The sequence below is a fragment of the Haliotis cracherodii genome, unplaced genomic scaffold, assembly GCF_022045235.1.
Source record: "Haliotis cracherodii isolate W230 unplaced genomic scaffold, xgHalCrac1.p SCAF_15, whole genome shotgun sequence".
In the NCBI taxonomy this organism is placed as follows: domain Eukaryota; kingdom Metazoa; phylum Mollusca; class Gastropoda; order Lepetellida; family Haliotidae; genus Haliotis; species Haliotis cracherodii.
The window spans coordinates 869,918-888,577 of NW_027266270.1; the positions used below are offsets into that span (position 1 = coordinate 869,918).

The following is an 18,660-nucleotide window of genomic DNA, read 5'->3' on the forward strand; positions in this document are numbered from 1 at the left end:
TTTAATTTCACACACAAAAATTCAACTGGCATTTTGAAAGTAACATTTTGATTTCTCAGGGTTATAATTATTTAAATTTGAAGATATCGGCAGTAGAAGACTGTGATTGACTTGAAGTGAAGTAAGGACAGGCTGTGGAATAAAGATCCCATTCTACACTGTAGGCCACAAGTTGAACACAAGACATAATAAATATTTTAGAAAAAAATATGTTTAATAAATAAAATGTTGTATACATCACAATGTCATGAGTCGGATGAGGAGGGACACGACGTGGACGTTGAGACTGTTCCCCAGGCTCCGGTACATCTGGATCCTCGACAACTCGGTCGGTAACTCTGGAAAACACAGGAGCAAAAGTTGTACATGCCAAAGGTGAAAATACAAGGCTGTCGAGACAAGCTTAACCAACACTTGGGAGACACTGCAAAAATTTTCAGATAACAAAGGATACCTTTCAGATGAAAAAATACCCCAGAAATATTTTATTCTATCCTCCACCTTGTGACTAAACTTTTGCACTAATAAATCTGAAAATCAATCAGTGAAAAAAGTCTAGCCCCGGGGGTAATTCTACATGACATAAACATGGCAAAGAGTGCTTTGGCAGTTGGTTGTCAGAGCAATATAAACTCAGGTCATTGAACACAACCTTCTTGTTTTATAGTCGAGATCAATGTAGCAATGACTGATAACCCTAGTTACAGGGCATGTCAAGCGATGCAGGAGTAGCGACTGTCTGGACCTGGCTTCAACTCTTGGAGCATGTAAGGGAGGAAGAGTTGTCTCCCTTCAAGACACTTTCTTGCACTCTCATCAATTAGAATACAGCTCAACATGTATTTCCTGTCTCTTCATAACGAAATTTTGCAAACTGACAAAACAAAAATATTTCACATTATTTGGGGAGAAAGTTGCTATGCAACAATTGTCACAGGCCAAATGTCAATCATGTTAACTTATTTAGATTCGTCATGGTAACAAAGAAATGAAGGAAAAGAAAACAAATTCCTGTTTCTTTAACACCAATGAATTTTGTCCTTAAAGTTAAATTGTCAAATTGAATTCAAATAGGTGTGTCTTAACTTTTAACATTTCTCAATATTTGCTAATTTGAAATGTGGTGGGTGAAATATGAAGCTTCAGCATCTATGACATAACGACAAGAGGATTAGTGGATTGTTGTACAGACCGAACTGCGGAGGGAAGCACAGCAGATTGGCAATTTCCCGGGGGGTGAAGTATCGCAGTTGTAGACCACGGAGGAGGTCCATTTCTTCCTCTCCCAGTAGGGGGCGCTCCGGCAGATCAACCACCCGAGACTTCAACTTGCTGACTGCTCGAACTGCCTGGAGGGAAATAAATCTAACTATGACAAACATGTTACACTAGCAGGGTGTGCGGGGTAGACTGGAGTGTGCGGGGTGTACTGGGGTGTGCGGGATGTACTGGGGTGTATGGGGTGTACTGGGGTGTGAAGGATGTACTGGGGTGTGCGGGGTGTACTGGGGTGTATGGGGTGTACTGGGGTGTGCAAGGTGGACTGGGGTGTGCGAGTTGGACTGGGGTGTGCGGGGTGGACTGGGGTGTGCGGGATGGACTGGGGTGTGCGGGGTGGACTGGGGTGTGCGGGATGTACTGGGGTGTGCGGGGTGGACTGGGGTGTGCGTGGTGTATGGGGTGGACTGGGTTGTGAGAGGTGGACTGGGGTGGACTGGGTTGTGAGAGGTGGACTGGGATGTACTGGGGTGTACTGGGATGTACTGGGGTGTGCGGGGTGTACTGGGGTGTATGGGGTGTACTGGGGTGTGCAGGGTGGACTGGGGTGTGCGGGGTGGACTGGGTGGACTGGGGTGTACTGGGGTGTGCAGGGTGGACTGGGGTGTGCGGGATGGACTGAGGTGTGCAGGGTGGACTGGGGTGTGCGGGGTGGACTGGGGTGTGCGGGGTGGACTGGGGTGTGCAGGGTGGCCTGGAGTGTGAGAGGTGGACTGGGTTGTGCGGGTTGGACGGGTGTGAGAGGTGGACTGGGGGCTGCGGGGTGGACTGGGGTGTGCGGGGTGGACTGGGGTGTGCAGGGTGTATGGGGTGGACTGGGTTGTGAGAGGTGGACTGGGGTGGACTGGGTTGTGAGAGGTGGACTGGGGTGTGCGAGGTGGACTGGGATGTACTGGGGTGTGCGGGGGGGACTGGGGTGTGCGGGGTGGACTGGGGTGTACGGGGTGGACTGGGGTGTGCGGGGTGGACTGGGGTGTGCGGGGTTGACTGGGGTGTACGGGGTGGACTGGGGTGTACGGGGTGGACTGGGGTGTACGGGGTGGACTGGGGTGTGCGGGATGTACTGGGGTGTACGGGGTGGACTGGGGTGTGCGGGGTGGACTGGGGTGTACGGGGTGGACTGGGGTGTACGGGGTGTACGGGGTGGACTGGGGTGTACGGGGTGGACTGGGGTGTGCGGGATGTACTGGGGTGTGCGGGATGTACTGGGGTGTGCGGGGTGGACTGGGGTGTGCGTGGTGTATGGGGTGGACTGGGTTGTGAGAGGTGGACTGGGATGTACTGGGGTGGACTGGGTTGCGAGAGGTGGACTGGGATGTACTGGGGTGTACTGGGATGTTCTGGGATGTACTGGGGTGTGCGGGGTGTACTGGGGTGTATGGGGTGCACTGGGGTGTACTGGGGTGTGCAGGGTGTGCGGGATGGACTGCGGTGTGTGGGGTGGACTGGAGTGTGCGAGGTGGACTGGGGTGTGAGAGGTTGACTGGGGTTTGCGGGGTGGACTGGGGTGTGCGGGGTGGACTGGGGTGTGCGGGGTGGACTGGGGTGTGCGGGGTGGACTGGGGTGTGCGGGGTGGACTGGGGTGTGTGGGGTGGACTGGGGTGTGCGGGGTGCACTGGGGTGTGCGGGGTGGACTGGGGTGTGCGGGGTGGACTGGGGTGTGCGGGGTGGACTGGGGTGTGCGGGGTGGACTGGGGTGGACTGGGGTGTGCGGGGTGGACTGGGGTGTGCGGGGTGGACTGGGGTGTGAGAGGTTGACTGGGGTGTACGGGGTGGACTGGGGTGTGTGGGGTGGACTGGAGTGTGCGAGGTGGACTGGGGTGTGCGGGTGGACTGGGGTGTGCGGGGTGGACTGGGGTGTGCGGGGTGGACTGGGGTGTGCGGGGTGGACTGGGGTGGACTGGGTGGACTGGGGTGTGCGGGGTGGACTGGGGTGTGAGAGGTTGACTGGGGTGTACGGGGTGGACTGGGGTGTGTGGGGTGGACTGGGGTGTGCGGGGTGGACTGGGGTGTGAGGGGTGTGCGGGGTGGACTGGGGTGTGAGAGGTTGACTGGGGTGTACGGGGTGGACTGGGGTGTGCGGCGTGGACTGGGGTGTGCGGGGTGGACTGGGGTGTGCGGGGTGGACTGGGGTGTGCAGGGTGTATGGGGTGGACTGGGTTGTGAGAGGTGGACTGGGGTGGACTGGGTTGTGAGAGGTGGACTGGGGTGTGCGAGGTGGAATGGGATGTACTGGGGTGTGCGGGGGGGACTGGGGTGTGCGGGGGGACTGGGGTGTGCGGGTTTGACTGGGGTGTGAGAGGTGGACTGGGTGGATTGGGGTGTGTGGGGTGGACTGGGGTGTGCGGGGTGGACTGGGGTGTGCGGGGTGGACTGGGGTGTGCGGGGTTGACTGGGGTGTACGGGGTGGACTGGGGTGTACGGGGTGTACGGGGTGGACTGGGGTGTACGGGGTGGACTGGGGTGTACGGGGTGTACGGGTGGACTGGGGTGTACGGGGTGGACTGGGGTGTACGGGGTGGACTGGGGTGTACGGGGTGTGCGGGGTGGACTGGGGTGTACGGGGTGGACTGGGGTGTGCGGGTGGACTGGGGTGTGCGGGGTGGACTGGGGTGTACGGGGTGGACTGGGGTGTGAGAGGTGTACTGGGGTGTGAGAGGTGGACTGGGGTGTGCGGGGTGGACTGGGGTGTGAGGGGTGTGAGAGGTGGACTGGGGTGTGCGGGGGGGACTGGGGTGTACGGGGTGGACTGGGGTGTGCGGGTGGACTGGGGTGTGCGGGGTGTGCGGGGTGGACTGGGGTGTGAGAGGTGGACTGGGATGTACTGGGGTGTGAGAGGTGGACTGGGGTGTGCGGGGTGGACTGGGGTGTGAGGGGTGTGAGAGGTGGACTGGGGTGTGCGGGGTGGACTGGGGTGTGAGAGGTGGACTGGGGTGTGCGGGGTGGACTGGGGTGTGCGGGGTGGACTGGGGTGTGCGGGGTGGACTGGGGTGTGTGGGGTGGACTGGGGTGTACAATGTATATATAAATACTGCTGAACATGTTTCACTAATGCTGTTACAGGCTACGTGGGCAGATGACTGGCGTAACAGGCTTCACATCACCAGACAAGCGTGTACAGCTTCCCATGGTACAAACCTGGACACCCTGCTTATCATGACACGCCGACAAAGATACATGGTTTTGCTGATACAAGTGTGTGACATCAGGTCTGCCTGACAACCTGCCAGGGGTTACGGAATAGTTCTACATATGTGAACAGGTTCAATCATGATGTGACAATCAGATGATGTCATATAATTCACCATCATGTCACAATGTCTGTACAAGCCAACAGACCACTTTGAAATGTTTTTTATAAGACAGCAACTGGCTAATCAGAGAGCTGTAATAAAATGATCTTGAATGATCTTGGGACTTTGTGTATATTGCTGAAAACTGTTAAGAAAAAACCCTTCATTATCTATTCCTAACACTTCCATGAATCTTTACAAAATATCTACATGTGACCTTGACCTCATTTGATAAATACCGAAGATGCCCCTGACGTGACTGTTGGTACAAGGACATGATTGTCTCGGGTTTATTTAGGTCAAGTCTGTAAACAGATGGAGAAACTATGTGTTGCTTACATCTCCATCACTCGTCATCTGGACAATCGAGCCGGCACCTTCTACAAAATGTCCGTACCTACAACAGAAAATATTGGAAATAACCATGATATGACACCTACCAATTCAGAAAACACCTGAACACTAGTTTGACAAGTGACAAGGATGGCATTCCAATAATAAGCTGGTCCTGACAGGTGACAAGGATGTGATTCCAGTAATAAGCTGGTCCTGACAGGTAACAAGGATGTGATTCCAGTAATAAGCTGGTCCTGACAGGTGACAAGGATGTGATTCCAGTTATAAGCTGGTCCTGACAGGTAACAAGGATGAGATTCCAGTAATAAGCTGGTCCTGACAGGTAACAAGGATGTGATTCCAGTAATAAGCTGGTCCTGACAGGTGACAAGGATGTGATTCCAGTAATAAGCTGGTCCTGACAGATGACAAGGATGTGATTCCAGTAATAAGCTGGTCCTGACGGGTGACAAGGATGTGATTCCAGTAATAAGCTGGTCCTGACAGGTGACAAGGATGTGATTCCAGTAATAAGCTGGTCCTGACAGGTAACAAGGATGTGATTCCAGTAATAAGCTGGTCCTGACAGGCTACAAGGATGTGATTCCAGTAATAAGCTGGTCCTGACAGGTAACGATGTGATTCCAGTAATAAGCTGGTCCTGACAGGTGACAAGGATCAGTCAGGGCCGGTGACTTGGTAGGCTGTGTGTCATCATGCCTCAGTGATGTTGATCGTTGCTGGGGCTCTCAATCAGTGGATTGCCTGTCAAGGGTTGCCTAGTTACAGTTCGCAGTGGTACGGCTGGAATATTGCAGACTCTGGTGTATAACCCTCAGATTGACATGGACAGGACATGTGATAAACGATCTATTCGAGGGTCTATCCCCTAAAGTAAACACATCAAAATTCGCGGATGATGGAGCCATCTGGATCCGCACTAAAAGCATGAAAATGGCCACAAATCTACTCCAAAAATCTCTTAATAAAATACAACAATGGGCTGACAAATGGGGCTTCTCCCTTAACTCAGAAAAAACAACAGGAATAGTATTAAACATAAAAACATGAAACCCGCCTCCCCAATCCTCCAGCTAAACAACCAAACAATCAAATTTCAAAAACAAACCAAATTCTTAGGACTTATTTTCGATGAACATCTCACCTGGGATGCTCACATCCAAAACCTAACAACTAAATGCAGTAAAGACCTAAACACCCTAAGATGCCTAACTGGCTCTAACTGGGGAGCCTCCAAAGATACTCTCCTCTCTCTCTACATATCCCTAATTAGATCAAAACTAGACTACGGCTGCGCCATATACAACACCCTAAACAACTCTCTATCCAAAAAACTTGACTCAATACAATATCAGGCTCTCAAACTCATTACACGCACCCAACATGGCACCTCCTACACCTCACTTCAGGCCTTAACAGGAGAAATGCCACTAAGTCTACGCAGGGAACAGCTAAGCTTAAATTTCTGGGCCGCGTCCCAATCAAACCCTCTCATCCAAAACTTAATAAACCAAAACATCAGCCCTAAAAACCAAGCTCTAGCTCGTAAACACCCCTTACTTACCCCAATATCCCAAAGAATAACAAACTACCTAAATGAACACCAAATTAAAAATCTTAAACAAAACTGCAAACAATCAAATATCTTCACCCCTAAACTTAAAATACCCAAAATAGACACAACACTAGCTAGCCAAATAAATAAACAAACCGACCCAAACATAGCTAAAACTACCACACTAGCATACATACACAAAAATTGGCCAAATTGGTGTCACATTTACACGGACGGATCCTCAGATCCGACCTCCAAACACACGGGTTTCGGAGTCCATACCACACAACCAACTAAAACCACACAATCCTTCCGACTCCCAAATAACCAATCAATATTCACGGCCGAACTAATGGGCATGGCCTCAGCCCTCCACAATCAAGAATCCAAAAACAACCAAAAAATCCTAATACTTACTGACTCCCTAAGTGGACTACAAGCCCTCCAAAACAAAAATACCAAAAACCGACCTAAATTAATAAATCAAATACTTAAAAGCTCCAACGACCTAACAAAAGCAGGCAAACAAATAACCTTCTTGTGGATACCCGCCCACGTAGGAATATACGGTAATGAAAACGCCGATAAAGCAGCTAAACTATCCCTTAAAATCCCAGAAATAAGCTTAAACTTACCCATCTCAAAATCAGAAATTAAAAGTGTAAACAAACAAAAAATCACAAAAAAATGGCATAACCTATATCTAAACTCAAATAGCAAAATCAAAAGAGTGCTCAGCAAACCACTAACCAAACCAAAAATTCTCCATCCATCAAAAAAAATCGACAGAGTAATCACTAAACTCCAAACAGGACACACCAACCTAAATAACCACCTAAAAAAATTTAAAAAACACACTACAGGTAACTGCCCACACTGCAAACAACCAGAAACCCCAGAACACGCACTCATCCACTGCACACACTACCTAACACATCGAACCGCATTACAAACCACCCTCAATCTAAACAAGGCTCTCACTCTAGAAGCAATACTAAACCCACAAAATAAACTAGAAAACTTCAAGGCCTTAGGCGTATTCTTAATAAAAACGGAACTAATAAAACGCATCTAAAACCATAATAACCTACCAAATCAAAATCACATAAACAAACAATCATCCACCATACCCAGCTCCCTTAGTTCTCCTCCCCAACCCCATCAGCATCTATTCCAAATCTCAAAATTCCCAAATTCTATATAAGCAACCCCTAAAGCCCCCTCTTGGGTTGCACAGACCACCCTCGCCCCTTTCGGAAACACATTAAATGGCCTGGCCGGGCCCGTGTGCGAAATACGCATCAGTCGGAAAGCGCACGTTAAATCTCCAAAGTAAGTAAGTAAGTAAGACAGGACATGTGCAGAAACTCACCCTCAGATTGACTACATCACAAAGCTACAGGACATGTACACAAACACACCCTCAGATTGACTACATCACAAAGCTACAGGACATGTGCACAAACACACCCTCAGATTGACTACATCACAAAGCTACAGGACATGTGCACAAACACACCCTCAGATTGACTACATCACAAAGCTACAGGTCATGTGCACAAACTCACCCTCAGACTGACTACATCACAAAGCTACAGGACATGTACACAAACACACCCTCAGATTGACTACATCACAAAGCTACAGGACATGTACACAAACTCACCCTCAGATTGACTACATCACAAAGCTACAGGACATGTACACAAACTCACCCTCAGACTGACTACATCACAAAGCTACAGGACATGTGCACAAAACAAACTCACCCTCAGATTGACTACATCACGAGGCTACAGGACATGTACACAAACTCACCCTCAGATTGACTACATCACAAAGCTACAGGACATGTGCACAAACTCACCCTCAGATTGACTACATCACAAAGCTACAGGACATGTGCACAAACTCACCCTCAGATTGACTACATCACAAAGCTACAGGACATGTGCACAAACTCACCCTCAGATTGACTACATCACGAGGCTACAGGACATGTACACAAACTCACCCTCAGATTGACTACATCACAAAGCTACAGGACATGTACACAAACTCACCCTCAGATTGACTACATCACAAAGCTACAGGACATGTGCACAAACTCACCCTCAGATTGACTACATCACAAAGCTACAGGACATGTACACAAACTCACCCTCAGACTGACTACATCACAAAGCTACAGGACATGTACACAAACTCACCCTCAGACTGACTACATCACGAGGCTACAGGACATGTACACAAACTCACCCTCAGATTGACTACATCACAAAGCTACAGGACATGTACACAAACTCACCCTCAGACTGACTACATCACAAAGCTACAGGACATGTACACAAACTCACCCTCAGACTGACTACATCACGAGGCTACAGGACATGTACACAAACTCACCCTCAGATTGACTACATCACAAAGCTACAGGACATGTACACAAACTCACCCTCAGATTGACTACATCACAAAGCTACAGGACATGTACACAAACTCACCCTCAGATTGACTACATCACAAAGCTACAGGACATGTACACGAATTCAGTTCTAGCTCTTGTAAGAGGCTCTAAAAGTTAAAATTTCTGGGTATTGAATAACTCTCACATATCTCACAGTTTCAATAGCAGTGTTGTCCACACACAGGTGCCACGCAGACATAATGTCACCATACAATGAATCATGGCCCATGTTTCCATGGCAACCTGAACACCACACCATGAATCACATCCAATGTTTTCATGGCAAGCTGAACATGTGGTTAGAAGCACACACAGCAAACTAGTCTGTCACATTGTACACGAAATGACTACAATATCCAGTCGCAGGCCAAAGAACATTTTTTGAAATGTGGTATGTTCCATGACGAGTATTCACACCCTGAGAAAGGTTTGAGTTTTGAACCCCATTTAACAACACGCAGTGAGACTACAACAAAATGAAACTTGGTATACAGTTTGAAAAGAAACGTACCTTCTCGTAAAGCAAGCTGACTTTTTCAGGGAAGGTTGGACGATGTCCATGATGACGAACCGAGTCAGCTCCTTGTCATCCAGTAAAAACTCCTGGAAATATTCACATGACTGTTTCTCTATAAAATGTTTCAATCTCTGACAGCCACTGTATTCCTGGTGAGTTTCATCAGCAATTTGCCGCAAGTTTTCCCCTGCATCCTCTAGAGTCTTTTCATTAGCATCACAAACACCGCCATTTTGTCCTGGAGTTGTCCCTGAATCACATGACTGATCACATGACTGTAGGTCAGCAGTATCACAGATAAGTGTTTTGTAAGTCAGCCAATCAGAAGCCTCCGCTGGTAACTCCTCGAGAATGGATTCTGAAGCCGGAAATGTGAATCCATCTTGTGCGAGGGTGGCTATGAGATAGTATCGCAGACGACAGTTTGGGACACCCGTCTGTAGTGGGGTCAACAGGAACTCCTGCAATGAGATGCTGCAGCCATTAATATGACACAAACAAAAGGGACAGCTAGCGTCTGTTTTACAGTGAGTCAAGTGGATTAGCAGTCCGCAATATTCCATTTTGACAAGACAGCAATCCACCATTCACTATGACAGCAGAAGGTAACTATTGTCTCAAAAGTCACCAGACTGCCCTGGCCCGATCATTGATTGACCCTTGACAGAAAACCATGACACTCTCTTATAGAAATATGTCCAAATAATGATTAGGTTTCTATTTACACTTAATTTGAAAACTGAGTCAGTATTTCTTTTAGAATATCTATCTCAGCATCCTTTGGGTAAATTACAAATGATACCTCACTACATACTTAATGTCTTTAGAAGCGATAGGGTAGCCGAGTGGTTCAAGAGTTCACTTGTGCCAACTGAGGCCTGGGTTCAATCCCCACATGGGTACAATGTGTAAAGCCTATTCCCTGTGTCCCCCTAACAAGATATTGATGGAATAATGCTGAAAGAAACTTCAATTTAAAACACTGCTTGCTAATAATCACTCACTCACTCGTCATGGTCACAATACCCTAATTAACTCCTTCACTCACTTTCCGACCACCTCCATGGTCTAGTGGTAGAGCGTTCACCCGCGTTCGATACCCGGCCGCATCATACCAAATGACGTTAAAAGATGGTACTTGTTGTTACCCTGTCTGGCGCTCGGTAAAAAGGGGCTAAAACAAGAGCTGGTCGGCTCAGAGTCAGTATACTAAGTCTAAGTGAGGTATTCATATTAAATGGTGGCATGGTACCTCAGTGGGCTAGCACTATAAATCAGCATCAGTCCTGACTAGTACAAGCAGCCACACACATATACACATGTGCATGCATGTCGCTATGATCTTGGACGTGACGTTAAACCTGATTTCATCTCACCTCACTCACTTTCCATGAAACACATTGCATTGAAAATAATCGATCACAGATTTTATGGTTGACTTCTTGGTTTGAAAAGTGAATAAACCGACTATCAAGGAAATTGAATATAGCATCATCATTGCTCCATGAGATGAAATAATTATGTAAAATCTACAGATGAAGACGCAGTACCTGCGAACTGTAGCTGCACTGTCTCAACGTTTCCACCAACTTCTGCCGCGCCGCCGACGTCTCGAACCCCTTCACATTCTCTACCAGAATATATCGAGGCTTGTTCTCTACTCTGGATAAATCAAATACAAATCTCTGTGTTCTTTACCATAGACAAAACAAAGACAAATCTCTGTATTCTTTACTCTAGAAAATACAAACAATAAATCTATATGTTTATCTAAATAGCTTTTGCCAAGGTTCCGGTGAAACAGTTCCAAATCAGACATATTGTACCCAACTCTTTAGACCTACAGTGGGTACCCAGTAGAGGTGTAACAATACAGTGGGGTTGTGTTACGATACGCATCCTGATACTATGGGGTGATATGATTCGTATCCTGATACAACACTTTTCTTTCACAAGTTGATATTCTTTCTTTCACCACCCTGAATCATTTGTTATTAAATTTCAGAGATCAAAGACGGGATAATGTAGGGAAAAAACATATCGGTAGTGGGCACAGTGAATACTGCACTATCTATGTCCAACCAGGAAACTACAGAATCTGTGTAAGCTGCTTGAATCATTTCTGTTATTATTCACATGTTTTTACAGCAACATAACTTGTAACGAAATGAATTGTATGTATAGCGATATAGGGATCATATGAATGTGTTGTGTCGATGGCCTTGTATCGTGATACAAGGCTGTATTGCCATTGGTATCCATGGAGATAGATCCCTGTATAGAAGAAAGGGACATGTCATCAGTCTATTCTTCCAGTGTCCACAGTCTACCTACACTGAGATGAGATGGAGGACATGCATGAAGGACTTGGTCCTGATGTCCTCCACGTCTCGCTTCTTCCCCATCCTCGTGAACGGCTGGCACGGCGGACTCATCAGCACCGCGTCGATGTTCCACGCTTCAAACTGAGCAACTGTCAGTTTCTGATGAAATAAAAAGTGTTTCATGAAGGTTAATGTGTGTGAGTGAAAGTTGCTGTATTTCTGATTAAATAAAAGTGTTTCATGATTAAATAAATGAAGAACAATGCGAGTGAATGTTGTTTTATGTCACAATCAGGAGCAGCCTGTGCAGGATCAAGTCTGGACCAGAGAAACCAACGTCAATCAGGCCCTGGGGACTCCTGAGAACCTTATGTCACTACATCTCAGAGTTTGTAGATAGTTCTGCTTCAACAAAACAATAACGCTTGCTCTTGTTACATTTTCAGTCAGTTTTATTCAGTTCAAATTTGCAGTAATATTGTAGCATTAACAACAGGTTAAGAGTGAGTGAGTGAGTTTAATTCTAATGTCACATCTGCATTATTTCAGCCATATGGCGACAAGAACAAATTAATATATCTACATGCAGGGTATGTATGTCAACCACACTGAGATTTGTCTCTATACAGTCTGATGGACACTCCCCTTCTTGGGGTATTTGTCTAAATCAGGACTCTGTCCTTCGAACTGGTTCCCATCACTTGACGTAAGAGCGAAGTCGCTATGGATCACATGGTCAGGCTCAGAGTTCTGGCAGGCATGTCATTGTAAACAGTCGTCCTTGGATGTTGTCAGATCAAACTTGATTATTTATTTATTTACCATGTTCACAGGCCACCGTGATATACCGTAGTTGGAATACTGCTGAGGCAGCACAAACACACAATATTTGAGATCATTCAAGATGCAGCCTGACTTTGTTGGATGGTAACTGAACTATCCTGACCTGCAGGCTCAACAATACATACGTCAATGCTGGACGGCAGAAGTCTGACATCAGGGAAGTTGTGTCTGTAGATCTGATTTGCTGTGGTGTTGATGTCGATGGCTGCAACAACTTCAAAGGACAGCCCACTTTCTGAAACACATGAGGATGATGAACAATTTTATATACATACAAGCAGGGAGCCCCTCTATAATTATGTTCGCCACTATTTTCATTCGCAGAGCAAGGACTCAGGATAAGGATCAACCTTTACCCTAACACAACTAAACCTAAGTATCGTTCGTGAATATGTATTATCTTTCAGAGGCCATATTTTTCTGGTATTATGTATACATACAGAGCTCCAGATAACTTTTTGAGCAAATGAGTTTTTTTTACTCCTAGGTTTCTATTTTAATTGGGTTATTACATTTTTCAATTGGTAACCCAATATTTTTTCACTCATCTATTCATCACTCTATTGAGGTTTTCACAAAATTAGTGAAAATTTTAAGATTTTAAAAATAAAATAATGTTTTAGATTATATGGCTGTTCTTAATAAATACATGATAAAGGTTTGACTTGGAAAGTAAATTAGCTCATAATTATGTTTTGGAAATTTGCTCATTTATACACATGTTGAAAGAGCTTCATTGGGTATTTACGCAGGCTGTTTTTATACATTTGAGTTTTTCATTTAATGCATGCTTTTCTGTACATGCAAGTTCATTTAAAGTAATTGGATTTTGAAGGGGGGGAAGAGTGTATTTTACGCAAATACGCTGCTTGTCTGTACATAATACGTTAAACAGATTCTATAATCAGACCATAAGCAGTCCCTGTTTCTAATGTTATTTTTTTTAAAAACACGTATTCAAATTTACGTTTTTCCTCTTCCCTGTGTTTCGTATAGATCTAGGCCTGAATAAATACCTCAGGTTTATAGCTTTATTTGAAAAATGTTTCAAATTTATATTTGTACTCTGCTTGTTGCTTGTCATTAGAAGTTCAGACATGGTTTAGTCTCCTGTCTGAAACTAGTACAACCAGCTGTTGTCAAAGTTGACGATGTGTGTTGTCACGAAAACAGGTGATTTTTGGCTGTGTCGCGTTGTGATTGAAAAGAACAACATGGAAACAGGTGCTACATATAATGTTACACAAACCTTGGCATTTCCATGGTAACTTAAAATACTACCAACCTTGGAGAGCCCAGTGCATGCCTCCAATCCCGCTGTACAGCTCCAACACACGGACCTTCCTGGGGGCTGCCATCTTGGAAAGTGACGTCACGACCAAGACAAGTTGCACAGCTAGCGACGTGCCACTAGAAATCTACTCCAAAACTCTGAACTCCTATGGTTTTCTCTGATACAAATTCGACTTAAACCGCTAAATCTACTTTTGTATATAAAATTCAATAAAGTATACTTATATAATATATTGGCATCTTGCTGGTTACATGAATATGGGCAATGAATGGTCTAGATGACTAATTTGGTCAAACAACATTAATGTCATTTAGTTAATTGTTTCTGTTAAACTTTAATCTTTCACTTTTTTAATCACCCAAAAATGGCGAACCTCTCTTCATGATCGTTTGTGGCCATGTTGCGAAAACGCACCCTGGACATATGCCCCCCGTTTGTTCAATGACGTCATGTTATTCTACTAAGACATAAAGATGACGTGATTGAACAATTTCAAATTAACTGTTATTACACCAGTGAAAATAACATTGTTATGGCACCCGATAACCCAACGAGGATGTTTGCACAGTTTGTTAACGTGTGCCAGGCAAAACTTGCCATTAGTTGTCATGAATGAAAATGTTCAAATTTATATTATTGGGTTACGAGATGAGGTAAACAGGTTTTTTGACACGAAAAGCAAGATGTTCTCATCGTGTATTTTCTAACAGATCTCACCGGATTTTGGGAAGCAATGATATCACTGAGGGTTCAGGTAGTACCGGCATAGACTTGCACAAGTCTCTAAGGCAATAACTATTAGTTTAAATCCTAATTTCTAGATTAGGTAAATAATCAGAACAAGTTGTTCCTGTACTGTCCATATCTAGATTTGCATATTAGGAGGACAGAATTACTACACATCCATGAACTTATCTTTCAGTACAGCCTTGGAGCAAGTCTAGTTCCGGCATGAGTGAGTGAGTTGGGTTTAACGCCGCATTATTCCAGATATATCGCGGCGTGTCAGCTTAATGTTGGAGGAAAGCCCGAAGTGATGCAGGTCTCAGACGTTTACCACTTCGGTGAAACCCACGAGCACGGGTATGGTGCTGACAAACCTAGAAACATAATCGATGCGAACCGGGATTCGAACCCACAATCATAGGTTTCTGGCGTGTCCAAGGGACGCAACTCTGGACAGCGAATCGCCGCGCCTTAGACGACTGGGCCACCCGTGCTCCCTGTTCCGACATGAAGTGTTCCGTGTTGTAACCCTCGGGTAAATGATATTATTCCCTGCAGTGATGTATCAATTATCATGAAATAAATCAACTATATTCCCTCTGACGTATGTGTACTGTGCATCATCACACGTGTTACTTTACTCTCTCAAAGGAGAAGCGTTTGTATGAACAGACATACCGTATTCGACGTAATAAGCGCCTAGGGTCCTCTCAAAATTAGAATAGGGGGTTCTTATTAGAATATAATTTTGGTGAGATTAAAAATGAGGTTGAAAGATTGTACATTTTGTGGTTTATGCTGACAGCCTGAAATGATATAGATTAAGATTCTGTGCATATTATCCATGATAGATATATTTTCGAAAATATAATTGCCCATAATTAAGGGTTCATATAACACACGAGTGCGTATTATACACGAATAAATAAGTCGGAAAGGGTGCTAACTGGGATTGTTCACTAGGTAATATATATTAGCAAATATTGCCTTGGGCGCTTATTACGTCGAATACGGTATGCAGCTTTCATTACTCGCTGCCTAACACTAAGAATTCAACTGTGGAGATATGATGAAACAAAATGGAGCACCTGCTACATGACGCTAACGCCGATATTCTATCAGCTGTCGATGACCACGTGTCACTGGCTAAAGTACAGTATAATCTCATATAATCTGTTCGTAGTTCCAGTTATACATAGAGCTTGTAATAACGTTCTGATAAACTATTTCATACCCGGATGTTGAGGGGGTCTCTTCCATCGCCAAATAACAAAATACACCCTCCTTTACCCAAGCAGCTTACCCGCGCTTCACTCTGCAGCTGGCTTCACAACCTCAAGTAGTTTATAGTTTATAATCCCCAAATAACCTGTTATAGAAAATGTTGTCACTTAAACCTTCAGGTATCACCAGTACTTCATCTATTTTCCAACTATGAAGTTCCACTTTATAGCCGGTTGATTAACTGTTGACATCACAGCTGTCTTATCTATTAATAATCGTCATTAAGTTGGCGACGTGATCGACAAATACTCCATCATCGTCAGCATTATTGCCACACGGGACCACAGCGAGGGTAACCGGTCCATAATTCATTTATTTAGTTTCGCTAACTTTTGACACGATCAATAACTAATTAACGTTATCTCTTGCAGAAAAAGGGGACATAATTGCGTCATGGTCGCCATGGATCCGTTGGCTGAACAACGAGGTAATCGTTATTTATGGTTTTTTTATAGTCCTGGAAAACGGCTTTAGTCAAGTTAAGGTGGTTGGAAACTTGTATGTACAGCGCAGGGCTGAACGCGCACAGTGACATTACCTATTATTGACCGGGTAGGAATTGATGGTTAATTCAAACTTGATTCTCAGACCATTTGGAGCAGACAACCCATGTTTTGACGTTAGCCTTTCAGGTTTGATATGCAGGTTTAAGAGTAGAGACGACAAATCTGTGTCATTCGTAAACTCACCAATTATAGCGTCAGTGGGTTACATCGCTTATAACAGTATTCCAGTTATATCACGGCGTGTCAGATTGATGTGGGAGGAAAGTCCGAAGTGATGCAGGTCTTGGACGTTCCCCACATTGGGGAAAACCTCAAGCGCGAATATACCCAAACATACCCAAGGCGAATCTTGGATCCGTGACGCGGCTAAGGGAGGCAACTCTGCAAGTAAACAACGCCACCTTCGACTACTAGGTCAGCGTGTCGCCTTAAAAGGAAGCGGGGATATTAGTCCGGGAGATTGGTTGCTGCCAGATATAAACTGACGTGATGGATGGCACGACACATGGCGGTGTAGAAACCCTTAATCATAATTCTCCACGAAGACGCGTCTGCCAAGTGTGTACACATTCCCTGTCGGAGGCCTGTGTATGACAGCGGCCTTTGACAGAGTACAGTGGTGGATATTATGAGCAACATCCCGCATCGTCACCGAGTCTGAGACCCCATTAATGTTGTCATGTTGTACGGCAAGCGTCTAGGTTGCAAAGCCCCAATCTCTATGGGGAGAAATTTACTGTGAAATTACATGTTTGTCAGCGAGTCTGACCACCCGATCCGGTTAGTCGTCTCTTACGACAAGCATAGTCGCCTTTTTACGGCAAGCAGGGTTTGCTGAAGACTCTGAATTTCACGGGTAGTAAAATTGCATGTACAGGGCTGGGCACTCCACACACTGGGACATCACTTATTTTCATCAGAATTCTCAAGCAAGACGCATTCAGGAAGATTTTACATAGCGCCAAAGTCGGGGGTAGGACAGTCTGACATGGGGGAATGTGGGGGAGGCTCCTCCTACCCACAAGAAGGGCGGTCGGGTAGCCTAGTGGTTAAAGCGTTCGCTCGTCACGCCGAAGACCCGGGTTCGATTCCCGACATGGGTACCATGTGTGAAGCCCATTTCTGGTGTCCCCCGCCGTGATATTGCTGGAATATTGCTAAAAGCGGCGTAAAACCATACTCACTCACTCCTACCCACGAGTCGTGGTAGTTGTAACGTTATATTTTTAATATCAGAAGCACGGTGTCATTTTTGTCACTGACTTCCATGTTCAGAAAGGCGATGTACGATGATTATAAGGGCGCATCAAATGAATAAAAAACCAGTGATTTCATCACATTGTAGTTGATGAACCAGACATTGTTAAAAAACAAAGAGTTAATTCACTGTAAAACAAAAAGTTTTACTTCTTAACACCAGACAGGACACATGGATGTAACACTTTCAGGCGGGGACTCTGGATCCGCCTGTGTATAATCCTAGTATCTTCCCAAGTATGCATAAATGTGATGGAAGGACCAGTGTTTCACCACAGAAGACAAGTATGCTCATGGAAACTACAAAACGGGATCTGATGAACATGGATTGAAATATCAACGGTCATGAACAGGTTGCGTCCCGTGGAAGGACTGATGTAACACTCCAGTGATGCAGGTCAGCTGGCAGACATGACGTGGACCAATCACTAGACGTGGGCATGAGATCATCAGCCACATGTTGGGGTGAGTTCCACAACCTAAACTGAAGTAGCCTAACTGCGAGTTCATTTTCATGGTATTCCGTGTGTTGACACATTATCGGCCTGTAGAAGGATAGCCACTTTAACTACCCAACCTGGTGGGTGCTTTTCTGCGACCTGTATGTTGGTTGGTTGGTTGTTTTACGCCGCACTCAGCAATATTCCAGCTATATGACGGCGATCTGTAAACAATCGGGTCTGGACCAGACAATCCAGTGATTGATATCATGAGCATCGATCCACGCAATTGGGATTGATGACATTCTTCAACCAAGTCAGCGAGCCTGACCACCCATGCAATTCCGTAAATCGCCTCTGACGTCAAGCCTAGTCGCCTTTTACGGCAAGCATGGGTTGCTGAAAACCTATTCTACCCCGGATCTTAACGGGTCACGAGCTGTATGTACATCTAGGGGGTCTCTATAGAGAAATCCAAGTTTGATGACATAATGTTCATGCGTCTTTACTGCTATTAA

At 45.5% G+C, this 18,660-nt stretch overlaps 1 protein-coding gene across 2 annotated transcripts; it reads right to left on the reverse strand.

The window, feature by feature from the left end:
- Positions 1-236: 236 nt before the first annotated feature.
- LOC139461683 (tRNA (cytosine(38)-C(5))-methyltransferase-like) lies at positions 237-13,993 on the reverse strand. 2 transcript variants are annotated; one of them, XM_071243141.1, is made up of 8 exons: positions 13,921-13,993; positions 12,761-12,870; positions 11,803-11,951; positions 11,019-11,130; positions 9,463-9,929; positions 4,912-4,969; positions 1,193-1,349; positions 237-338 (listed from the first exon to the last, which is right to left on the reverse strand). In XM_071243141.1, the coding sequence occupies exons 1-8, from the start codon at positions 13,991-13,993 to the stop codon at positions 238-240; spliced, it is 1,227 nt and encodes a 408-aa protein (XP_071099242.1). In that variant the 3' UTR covers position 237. The 2 variants fall into 2 exon arrangements, with proteins under 2 accessions (XP_071099242.1, XP_071099243.1); XM_071243142.1 differs by having other exon boundaries at positions 13,885-13,972.
- Between the last annotated feature and the right edge of the window lie 4,667 nt (positions 13,994-18,660).

Bases quoted from the DNA above. Each gene is read 5' to 3' on its own strand.
- LOC139461683 (XM_071243141.1), bottom strand. From the start codon at position 13,993: ATGGCAGCCCCCAGGAAGGTCCGTGTGTTGGAGCTGTACAGCGGGATT. The intron at 12,871-13,920 runs GTTGGTAGTATT...CATGTGTTTCAG, and splicing joins CATGCACTGGGCTCTCCAAG to AAAGTGGGCTGTCCTTTGAA. The intron at 4,970-9,462 runs GTACGTTTCTTT...TTTCTGTTGTAG, and splicing joins TCAGCTTGCTTTACGAGAAG to GTACGGACATTTTGTAGAAG.